Source organism: Portunus trituberculatus, chromosome 47 (assembly GCF_017591435.1).
Source record: "Portunus trituberculatus isolate SZX2019 chromosome 47, ASM1759143v1, whole genome shotgun sequence".
Lineage (NCBI taxonomy): Eukaryota > Metazoa > Arthropoda > Malacostraca > Decapoda > Portunidae > Portunus > Portunus trituberculatus.
In genome coordinates this window covers 3,647,986-3,660,421 of record NC_059301.1, presented here as the reverse complement: position 1 = coordinate 3,660,421, position 12,436 = coordinate 3,647,986, and the positions used below count along the sequence as shown (strand labels likewise).

The following is a 12,436-nucleotide window of genomic DNA, read 5'->3' as shown; positions in this document are numbered from 1 at the left end:
CATACAGGAGTGGTAGATTGAATTATAGAAAGATGGACACAGAAAGTTTGAAAAATTATTTCAGAAAATTAGATTGGGAGGAGATGTTACAAATCAGAGAAGTGCAAAAGAAATATGAGATTTTTATGAAATATTATAAAGAAGGAGTTATGAAATTTGTACCAAAGTATAAACCGAGAGAGGAAGGAAGAAAGGATTGGTTTAATGCAACTTGTGTTAAGGCTAAGGAAAAGAGAGATGTGGCTTGGAAAAGATGGAAAAGAGCAGGAATATACTAAATAAGGAGAATTATAGAGTGGCGAGAAATGAGTATGTGAGGGTAAGGAGGGAGGAAGAAAGAAAATTTGAAAAGATATTGTAGACAAGAGTAAGGAACATCCAAAATTGTTTTACAGGTTCATAAATGGTAAACTTAAAAGAGAGAGTCCATTGAAAGATTAAAAGGAGAGCAAGGGATAGTAGATGACCCTAAGAATATAGCGGAATTGCTAAATAATAGGTTTCAGCAAGTATTTACTAAAGAAACAATGTTTGTAAAGCCTCAGAATGTACAAGGAAATGTGCACATGGATGACATTAAGATACCTAAAAGGAGTTATATAAAATGTTGGAGGAACTTAAAGATGATAAAGCGATGGGACCAGATGAAGTTTCAGGAAAATTATTGAAGGAGTGTAGAGAAGAATTGATTGATCCATTATATGATATTATAAGGTGTTCATTAGAAACAGGGAAGTACCAGTAGAGTGGAAGAGAGCTGAAGTGGTGCCCATTTATAAGGGAGGCAGTAAGGAAGAGCCTCTTAACTATAGACCTGTGTCTCTAACAAGTGTGGTCGGTAAGATTTGTGAGAGGGTGATAAAGAAATATTGGATACGGTTCCTGGAGGATCATAAGTTATTATCGGATCATCAATTTGGCTTCAGGAAAGGGAGGTCATGTGTAACAAATCTACTGAGCTTTTATTCAAGAGTGGTTGACAAAATACAAGAGAGACAGGGATGGATGGACTGTGTATATTTGGATTTAAAGAAAGCTTTTGACACGGTACCTCACATGAGACTGTTATGGAAATTAGAGATTTATGGAGGACTGAAAGGAAGTGTTAAAGTGGATGGAAAACTACTTGAGATGGAGGGAGATGAGAACGGTAATAAGGGATGCAAAGTCGGACTGGTTGGTGGTGGAGAGTGGAGTCCCACAAGGCTCAGTGCTGGCACCAATACTTTTCCTTGTATATATTAATGCCAGAGGGAGTAAACAGTTATATTAATTTGTTTGCGGATGATGCGAAGTTGTGTAGGTGTGTGAAGAGTGAAGAAGATTGTGAAATTTTACAGGCAGATCTGGATAAGATTTGGGAGTGGAGCAAGAGGTGGCAAATGGAATTTAATCTGAGCAAAAGTCATGTGATGGAGATGGGGAAAAGTGGAAGACGCCCAAGAGGGTCATATAAGATGGGTGAAGAAGTAGTGTTGAAAAAGGTGGAAAAGGAAAAGGATTTGGGAGTGATAATACAAGACCATGGGCAGTTTGAGGCTCATATTGATAAGATGTTTGGAGAAACGTATAATTTGATAAAAATATTGGATTAGCCTTCCATTATATGGATAAAGATATGATGAAGAAATTAATTAGTACGGTAATTAGACCAAGATTGGAATATGCTGGAGTGGTTTGGTCCCCTTATAAAAAGAAGCATATAAGAAAGTTGGAGAGATTGCAGAGAATGGCAACAAAAATGGTTCCGGAATTGGCAGAAATGACCTATGAGGAGAGATTAAAAGAAATGAATTTGCTTACCTTGGAACAAAAAAGAGAAAGAGGAGATTTGATACAGGTTTATAAACTGTTGAGCAGTTTAGATGAAGTGGATAATGAGCAAATGATGTTGAGAGAGGAAAACTTAAATAGAACTACAAGATCGCATAGTAAAAAGATAGCCAAAGGAATATGCTTGAAGGATGTGAAGAAATATAGTTTCCCACAAAGATGTGTGGAGGTGTGGTATGGTTTGAGTGAGTAGGTGGTGTCAGCGTGGAGTGTGCATAGTTTTAAAGGAAAGTTGGATGTGTGTAGATATGGAGACGGGGCCACACGAGTATGATACCCAGGCCCTGTAAAAAATTACAACTAGGTGAATACACACTCTTATCTCCCCGTGACCTCCGGGGTCACATCTCCGTCATGGAGGCCTAGCTCAGCGTCCCTTCCATTAAGGTGTGACAGTTTCATAAACATGAGCAACCAACACCTCGTTCACCCTCTAGCTAAAGTCTGCACATATGTACTCATATGTACTACCCATATGTACTTTCTTATGACGCTGCTCCACACTCACACAGGCACACGTACATATCTGGGAGGCTGCTGCAATACACCTTCGCAACATTATATAGAAAAATGTAGACATCTTCTGATAATTAAAAACTGTATTTTGCACCAGTGTGTTTTTAAAGTTTGAAAATATTCCAAACTTACGTTAGTATTGTATTTTGAGGGAGTATAGATAATCTCGATAAATTGATGTTTTGGGTGGCGGGCAGCGGCTCGTCACAACAACAACGAAATGATCACTTGACGAAAGTAATTGAACATTTTCGCGTTTTTTTTTTTTTTACAACATTTCAGTATATACTAGTCATATGTGTGTCACCAGAGTATGATATGAGCATGGAGATTTAGTACTATATTCATGTATGCTGTGGGATATGACTGCTATAGTTGTTGAGAAGTAAAGAAAAACTTTAAGGAACGGAAGCTGATTCTCTCTCTCTCTCTCTCTCTCTCTCTCTCTCTCTCTCAGATGGAGCTTAACTACAAAATATCGTCTCAACAGGGCCACTTCACCTTACCTACAAAATGGATGCCACAGTAAGTAATTATTGACGAAGGTTGGATAAGTTTGGTCTCTCTCTCTCTCTCTCTCTCTCTCTCTCTCTCTCTCTCTCTCTCTCTCTCTCTCTCTCTCAATGATGGTTCTTAACTCCTTCAATACCAGGACGTGTTTTCAGATTTATTCTGCTTACTATTTGGTGATATTGTACATCTGTAGAAAATAACGTGGGAATTAGGGCACTATCGAAGAGAAGAGATCCCATCACTGGACCGTCAGCTGACGTGGTTAGTAGAATGCCAGCAGTCGCCAGACCTAGCCAGATATACACTGTTGCCAATCAAGTGATAGAACTCCCTCCACCCTTTTCTCTTGCTCTTAATTAACCTAACCAAACCTAAGACTAACCTAGCTAACATAACATTATCACGCTATTGGTCAGAAGGGTTCTTAGGAAGACGTATCAGTGGTGCATGTTGCCTCAATTAGGTTACATTAGTTAGGTAGGTTTTGTTACATTAGGCTAAAGTTAGTTTGGTTGAGAGAGATCTTTTGCTTCATTGACAACATTGTATATCTGGCTAAGGTCTGATTGCTGGGCCGCTGGTATCCCACAAACTGTGCCAGGTGATGGCTTAGTGGCGGGATCCTTTCTCTTCGGAAGTGCCGGGATTATAATAGTGAACACTGGCCATTAATCTTCTGACATCTATAGACTCTTCTTAATCTAAATAAAATCCTGTAATCATACCCAAAACTCAAAGTAAAAAATGTGTTCTAGTACTGAAGAGGTTAAGAGTTTTTTCAGTATTACATGAGTCGCATCAGTCTCATTAACAAAAAAAAGAGTATGCCATTGAAAAATAGATATCTTTTTTAGACATGTTTCTTCTATACAATTTCCTTTGTAAATTACGCATTTAGTTTTAGTGCTAATGCTTTGCGTAGAACATGAAAATTCCCGCGTTGTTAGGTTAGGTTTACTTAGTTAAAGGTTGGGTTTAGTTAGAATGCATCAATGGTTATATATGCATAGGATTTTTGTCTGAGATCTAGGGAATTTTTCTGACAGTTAGGAGTACATTTCATGTTCTAGACGTCAAAACAATTGGTACATTCCTTACTATTTAATGTCAAACTGATGCTTTTCTAAATATTTACTTGTTTTTTTCATTAGTAATGTAGAAACTTTGTTAATCTATAGGGAGACGGTGGCGTAGTGGATTAGGTAGTGAGTGTGGGATCGGGCAGATGTCCACACATAGGTTCGAATCCAACCACATACTGCTTTGAAGCTGTGTCATTTGTCGAGTGGTTTAAAGTTACCTACATGTCACCATAATACCCAGATTCTAGGTGGTTACACCAAAGATGCTCTTGGGTGGTGATATGGGTCCTAATATGGGTACTACCATAAATAAAATTGCTTGTGCTACTAATGGGTAAGCTTAACAACGCTTCCTACATATACTCTTCAAGTATAAGTAGGGCCGCCGTGGTACAGTGGAACCATGCTTGCTTTGGGGTCCGAGGGGTCTCCAAGCATATGGTTTGAATCCTGTCCACGGTCTGAGTGTAGCTTAGGCTTCTTCACTCGGGGCAACGGTTTCCAAGCGGATGGGCTTTGAGATAGGAGGTACCCCAAAAAGTATCCCCTTTAGCCCATAAATTTCGGCGAAAAGCCCACATGGTATAAAAAAAAAATGTAGCTATGCTTACAGGTGCTATAGGTCATAACAAAAAAAAAAAAGAATAAATAAATAAATAAACAAAAATAAATAAATAAATAAATTATTAGAACTGTAAAACTCCTAAAACTCACTTCACTTCAACTAGAGTTTTTGGAATGTGTAAATCTTGTTAGCCTATCACTAGAACCATTAAAGGTCCCTTATAAACCCACATTACATCAACTGGAACGTTTGGAATGTAAGAATGTTGTTGATCTGCCACTAGATCAATAAAAGAAATAAAAAAACTTTAAATAATCCATGTCACTTGAACCAGAGGTTGTGGAATGTAGAAATGTTGTTACTCTGTCACCAGCATCATATAAACACCCTCTACATCTTTTAGCAATTTGAGTATAAGCAATGGTAATTAATGTAAATTATCTTCATAAACCTAATTTTGTTAAAGACCATATTTCAGAAATAGGTCTGGATGTTATTGGCATAAGTGAAACCTGGTTTAACAATGATGAATATTTTGTCTCTCATCAATATCATTTGCATCTCCCATCCAGATATAGGTAAAAGAATTGACAAACATTAAAGTCACATGGCTAATTAGGATGCAAAGTAACTTCACAATCCAAACAGCTAGAAATACTCAAAAAGAATATCATCCAAGAATTCACTCAGCCTATACTTAAAAGATGGCAAAAAAGGGGCTGAAACAACTTCCTCAGGAAGAGAATGTGAAAAAATTTTAATCTTTACTCAGAGAAATGCATGGCTTTACAATTTGGCAGAGATCTTTCTCTTGTTAGTTTTTATAACCAGTACTTCAGTTTATCCAAGCATGGCTCATAGAAAGAGGTGATCCAGGTAAGAACCCTTAAAAACCCCAATAATTTCAACTGGAGCAAATGGTTCTTAACCTGAAGGGCACGCCATCCTTGATTTCCAAGGGAGTGCCAGCCCTTGGGAAAAAGCAGGAATTTCTCTATATTTGTCATTGTCTTAATGAAAACATGGTTAAGTAATAACAAGTTTATGAAAAATTCAAAAGGTATTGTCCTTTCTTTAAAATCTAGAAGGACATTGTATTCATAAATCCTAGCAGGGTGTGGAGGGAAAGACATATTCCTAGAGAGGTGTGGTAGTAAAAAGATTGAGAACCACAGAACCAGACCTTTTAAATGTAATTGAGATGTCTACTGTCTTGATGTATGGAACCTTAACTCTCTCTCTCTCTCTCTCTCTCTCTCTCTCTCTCTCTCTCTCTCTCTCTCTCTCTCTCTCTCTCTCTCTCTCTCTCTCTCTCTCTCTGTGTGTGTGTGTGTTAGAGATGGGGCTGGAAGGCAGAGGGTGGCGGTGGTGGCAGTGTTTGGCCGCAGTGGGCTGGATGCTGGAGGCTGCAAAGCGGGAGCTGTCGAGGCAATGGTGGGTCAGCAAATCTTCTCTCGTGACCTCACTACACCCATTGATATTGACCAGAGTGTGTTGGTAAGTGATTGGATATGTTTTATTTTAGGCATATTGGGTATGTTTGGGTGTTTTTATTTGTCATAACTAGTGTTTTTAGGTGTGTGTTGGTATGTTTGAGTAATTTTGGGATGAGTGTGTCATGTTTTTTCTGGGATATTTGGTGTGTTTAGACATGATCTGGTGTTCTGGGTGTGTTTTGTTGTATAAAGTATATTGTGGTGTATTTTTTGGGTTTTGGTGTGCTTTATTTTTTTGAGTTAATGCTTTTATATTTTTAAGTGTTTTTATTATTATTTTTTTTGGGGGGTTTGTTATTGTAAGACAAATTATGAGGTGTGTATTGCTGGTTGATCTATAAATGAAAAGGAAAGCAGGGGCAGTAACTTAGATAGATGAAGAGGAACAAACTAGGTTAATTAGGGAGAATAAGAAGAAAGCATTTTAGCCATTTTAACATAACATAACATAACATAAATAATAGGATAACAAAGGGCCACCAGGGCCCATCTAGGTTATCCTGTATCAGTCGCACAGCGACCTCGTCATCAGTACTTAAAGATACACTTACAAGTACACAATACATTATATACTAATTCTAAATATTTGGCCCATTAACAGGGCTAAGTCCTGCAGCGAATTCCTCTACAATCTGTGATCCCCATACATGGGGATCATGTCTTGTTTAACTATAGTAAATTTCTTATAAAAACTATCATGCAGCGCTATACATAATTATAAATCTAATAAATTTAAGTGCTTATCTAATCTGTTTTTAAACATTGTCAAACTAGTGCTATTTACAACCGTCTCTGGCAATGCATTCCAGAAGTCTACCACCCTATGACTAAAGAAATATTTTCTTATATCTAACCTGCAGCCTTGCTTTCTAATCTTCCTGCCATGATTTCTAGTCCTACTTCCCTCCTCTAAGGTAAAGAAAGATCTCACATCTATGTAGTTTGTATCTGAGAACATTTTAAATAACTCTATCATATCCCTCTTATACATCTCCTCTCAAATGAAAACATGTTTAATTCCTTTAATCTATCTCTATACTCCAGGCGCTTTAATGCTGGTATCATCCTAGTTGCTCTTCTCTGAACTGCTTCTAACATGTTGATATCCTGCCTATAGTGGGGTGACCAGGCCTGTATGCAATACTCTAAATGGGGCCTAACATAGGAATTATATAAGCTACGCACCACTTCCTTACTTTTATAACTAACATTTCTATTTATAAAACCCAGGATCCTATTTGCCCTATTTCTTGCTTCTAAACATTGCTTTGAAAATTTCATAGTCCTGTCTATCACTACTCCTAAATCCTTTCCTTCCTCTACTGCCTCTAGCCAACATCCCTCCATCTCATAGTTAAAGTTTGTGTTGTCTTTACCTAAATGCATAACCTGACACTTTTTAGAATTAAACTCCATCTGCCACCTGTCTGCCCATGCTATCAGCCTGTCCAGGTCTCGTTGTATTCTGTAATTGTCCTTTTCACTCTGTACTGCACATGCTATCTTAGTATCATCTGCAAACTTTGATACTTTGCTATTAATTCCTATATCTAAATCGTTAATGTACACCAAGAAAAGAAGAGGTCCTAGCACTGATCCTTGGGGTACCCCACTAATCACTTCCTTCCACTCAGACATTGCCCCATTTAATACTACTCTCTGTTTCCTATCAGAAAGCCATTCACTAATCCAATCAACTAACCTACCCCCTATCCCATGTAGTCTCAATTTGTACACTAGCCTCCAAATCTTAATTTGAGAGAGAAATCAAACCATACTAGATTAAATAAGAGAAAACAAACAGAACCAAAGTAAACACAGCAAATTCAACTTAATAAAATAAAACTAAACTAAGCTAAATAAAACTAAACTAAGCTATTCTAACCAAGCACAGAAAAAAACACCCAAAAAACATCTGGGCACCAAAAATATTCTAAAACAACAAAATGCACAGAAAAAAAAAACTACCTAACCTAAACACAGCAAAACAACTCAAAACACACACACAGACTACCCAAAACCTAAAATAACCTAAGCTAACCCCAGACAGGTGTGGACGGGTATTACGACATGTCACGTCGCACAATTTACCTCCATCTGACGGCTGCCTATGACACCGCCACGTTGGTCAGCTCGTTGGAGAAGATGAAGACACTGCTACAGGAGAAGGTCAGTCATAAAGGATAGGTAAGCAGTAATTGGGGTGCCTTTTTTTCTCTTAATGGTTGTGTTTGGGCAGCTAATTATGTTGTCTAAGGGTTTTTTATTGCTTTTATTTTCTTTCTTGATGTTTTGTTTCCTTTATTATTTTCTTTTTTTTAGGGTAAGTGGAGGAGAAAATTGTTTTATGTCTTTTTAAGTGTCCTATATATTTTTTCTATGTAACTGCAAATTTTCAGCTGTGATTTGAGATCTCTTCCCTTGGTTTTTCTGAAATTTTGATACTTTTGGTGCATATGGAAATGTTTTAAGGTGATTTTATATTTTGAAATATTGAAGTACATTTCAGGAATTGCAATGTGTGTGTATCCCCTTTAAACCTTTAGAACACAGAAAATACTAAAAAACCACTTCTTATACACTCTAAGACACTCTCTCATCTGTCTTATCCTCTTACAGGGCTTTTTAATGGCATGGTCCTCTCTGAAACTGTCATTTGCTAAGAGTCTACTGGTCTTATTTTCCGTGTCACATCTCCTGCTGCTGTGTCACCCCTCCCACACGTTTGACATCACCTACATACACCTCTTCCGCACCTTGGATGCTATCAGGTTTGTGGGTGCAGATCAAGGGATGTTTTGAGTGTGTTTGTGGATGTGTTCCATTTAAAGTGTAATATGATGTGGGATTATTGTTAATCTGCCACTAGAACCCTAGAAACACTTTTAAGAACTAGAACCTCTTAAAAAGGGTTTCTCTTGTTAATAATATGATAATCTTGTTAATCTGTCACTAAAACTATAGAAACATCTTTAGGGGGAAATCTGAGTTACTTCAACTAGAGCATTTTAAAAGAGTGTTTCTCTTGTTAATATTGCAAAAACCTTGGTAATTTGTCACTGTAACCTTTGAAACACTTTCAAAATCTCCAATAATTTCAACTACAGCCTTTTAAAAGAATATTTCTCCTTTCAGTAATGTAGAAACGTTGTTAATCTGTCAACAAAATCATGAAAATGCCCTTAAAAACTTGCACAACTTACAGAGCCTGTGGAAAGTAGTGAAGATACCATGAGTTACAAAATATAACACCCCCCCCTTTTGTATTTCTCAATCATCAACCCACCCAGTCACTCACCCATCCACCCATCCTCCTACAGGTCCAAAGCACACAGCCACATCTCAGAAATCCTACGATCTGTGCCTGGAATAAGCAAGGACTGGATATCGTTTGGTCGTTTATGTGCACCAAGAGTACTTTTTCTCTTCTCCTCTCGCCTTCTGCCCCCACAGATCAAGGGAGGCGGGGTGGGAGGCCAGGATGGGGCATCACACAGGTACTGGAGCCTTAATGAGGTGGAATTTAGAGGGGTGTAGGAGGGTTTTATTTATTTATTATTATTATTTTTATTTTTATTTTTATTTTTTATTTTTTTTTTTTTTTTTATGTTTTTGAAAGATTGTGTATACGTCTGTTAATCTCTCTCTCTCTCTCTCTCTCTCTCTCTCTCTCTCTCTCTCTCTCTCTCTCTCTCTCTCTCTCTCTCTCTCTCTCTCTCTCTCTCTCTCTCTCTCTCTCTCTCTCTCTCTCTCTCTCTCTCTCTCTCTCTCTCTCTCTCTCTCTCTCTCTCTCTCTCTCTCTCTCTCTCTCTCTCTCTCTCTTTACAGGGTCCGGGGGGTAGGGGGACGCGGGTCAAATCCTTCCAGCCCCATTCGGAACCTGGAACTAGCGTTGGAAGACCAAATATACAGATTGCTAAGGAAAAGTCGGGTCATCACTAATATAAGGTAAGATCAGGTCAGTTCAAATGAAGTTAGGTTAGGTTAGGGTTATGTGTGTTTGTTTACATTCATTTGTGTGTGTGTGCTTTGTTTGTTTGTTTATTTGTTATAACTTTAGACTCTCTCTCTCTCTCTCTCTCTCTCTCTCTCTCTCTCTCTCTCTCTCTCTCTCTCTCTCTCTCTCTCTCTCTCTCTCTCTCTCTCTCTCTCTCTCTCTCTCTCTCTCTCTCTCTCTATTCCACAGTGCCAACTCTCTCTTTGCACTCCCAAACAACCAAGCGTATGTTTATATTATGGAGGAAGGACAGGAAAACATGGCCGCTGCACCTCTCATCTCTTCCACCCTCCTCCAACTGTGCGGGGCATCCTCATCATCCCCCTCCTCCTCCTCTGCCTCTTCTACCTCAGTGACTGGTGAGAAATTAGGTTAGGTTAGGTTTTGTTACACAGACAGATAGATAGAAAGACATAGATAATGATCTAGATACTGTATTATAAAACTCTTAATATATATAATTTTCCTTTCATTCATGATGATAATGATAATTGGGGATAGATAGATAGACAGACAGACAGATGGGCAGATAGGTAATGGCAAAATATTATAAAACTATATATATATAATTTTTTTCACTCATAATGATCAATAATAATAATAATGATCATAATAATAGTAAATAATTTTAATTATGATGTTAATGAAAGATATTATTTCTCTCTCTCTCTCTCTCTCTCTCTCTCTCTCTCTCTCTCTCTCTCTCTCTCTCTCTCTCTCTCTCTCTCTCTCTCTCTCTGTCAGACATATTAGCAGGTGATCTCTCCCATCTCACAGTAGGAGGGGCTGGAAGGAATGAGAAAGGGGTTGGGGGAAGGCAAGGAGGTCCTCACACCCCCTCGGACACCACCACCAGTACCACTGCCGCTGCTACCACCCTCAGCTCCTCTATTTTGTCTGCTGTGGCAACTGAGAGGAAGAGGAACTTGGGTGAGAGAGAGAGAGAGAGAGAGAGAGAGAGAGAGAGTAGAGAGAGAGTATTTGATATATGCATATACAGTGGAGACTCAATACTCAAATGTCTAAATACTCAAACTTTTCAATACTTGAATGCAAAAGTTTGATTTAATACTTGAAAAAATACCTGATAGTCAAACGTCCACACACATGGCTGTAGACAATGGCTCCCTGGCATCCCCCTTCCCCCCTCCGCCAGTTGTGACTAGTGACTTGTGCTGCCGTGGTCATCAGAATAACATTCTCCTGCATTCTATCTATAGTTTTTTCATTTATACACTTACATTAACACCAAAGGCTTATTAGTTGTGAATATATCTGGTAATCAAACGGCCTTCACGCAGCCGCCACTGTACCATTGTGATACCGTATTACTGGTAAAACCGGTAATACCGGTATATCGGGTGCTGGTGTGCATTCTGAGTCCTGCCGCAGTCTTGAGAAAAGCAACATTCTTCTGCATTGTTGGTAGTTTTTCATCTAAAAAGTTAATGATGGCACCAAAGAGGCTTATTAGTGATGAAAATAAGTAAAGGCAACCCCTGCTTAACGAACTGGTTACGTTCCTAAAAAAACGTTCGTTGCGTGAATTTACGTTAAGCGAACCAATTATAACAGGGTTTGACCCCTGACTTGAATTTCCATTGAGAGTAAACAAAGTGAGAGTGCATCATATTACGTACAGTAAAAGGTTTGATGAATGTAAAAATTATGAAGTTAAACATTTAAGTAGTTTAATTTAACTTTATAATGTTGATGTTCTTAAATTTATGAAGGGAGGGAGAGTGGAGCGGGAAAGACGCTAGCTGGCAACCTGTGGAATGTAAACTAAAGGCGCATCATTGTACCGCATACAAAACTTATGTACCACATTTCCACATGGCTTTCCATTTTATCCATTGCAGAGTCACGAGTTCAGGTGGTTCTTTTAGCTTGCAAGGAAGATACGGTCTCACCAGCCTTTTTAATAGTCTGCTGACTTGAAAATAGTAGAGACAGTAGATGGAGTCAAGCCATGGTGGCGAGCAATGCTATTAGTTTTCTCGCCTCTCATGTCTCTTACTCACTTCGAGAGTAAGAGACTTCCTGGTCTTCTTAGCAACACTAGGTAACATTGCAGGGCATTTTGGTGGCATGTTGGGCGAGGGAAGACGAACTGCTGCTGATGCTGTTATTGTTTTGAACTAGGGGAGTGAGTGGTGCGCATTTTGTCCACAAGAGACGCTGGTGTATTTCAAAAGTCTGTCAGCTTGTGTGATACGGCGGGCTTTCAAACTTGGAAAAAAATTACTTGGATAAAATTTCGTTAAAGCCAGTTTGGTGTTCATTATACGAGCAGATGGTAGTAAAAGGAAACGTTTGTTGTAGTAAAATTTCATCGTGTGAACGTTCGTTAAGCGGGGGTTGCCTGTAATGTGGTGAAAGTGTTAGTGAGCCACATCATTCCATTAGTGGATTAACAGGAATCACACCAGGA

The 12,436-nt window shown here is 38.5% G+C and overlaps 1 protein-coding gene across 1 annotated transcript in view; it reads left to right on the top strand.

Moving 5' to 3' along the window:
* Window positions 1-2,504: 2,504 nt before the first annotated feature.
* Window positions 2,505-12,436, top strand: part of LOC123520497 (protein SMG8-like) — a 30,767-nt gene continuing 20,835 nt past the window's right edge. Inside the window, 9 exon segments of the mRNA XM_045282799.1 lie at window positions 2,505-2,586; window positions 2,807-2,874; window positions 5,847-6,006; window positions 8,052-8,174; window positions 8,625-8,776; window positions 9,326-9,502; window positions 9,834-9,953; window positions 10,192-10,361; window positions 10,747-10,932. Coding sequence (XP_045138734.1) covers window positions 2,527-2,586; window positions 2,807-2,874; window positions 5,847-6,006; window positions 8,052-8,174; window positions 8,625-8,776; window positions 9,326-9,502; window positions 9,834-9,953; window positions 10,192-10,361; window positions 10,747-10,932 — 1,216 coding nt within the window. The 5' untranslated portion in view covers window positions 2,505-2,526.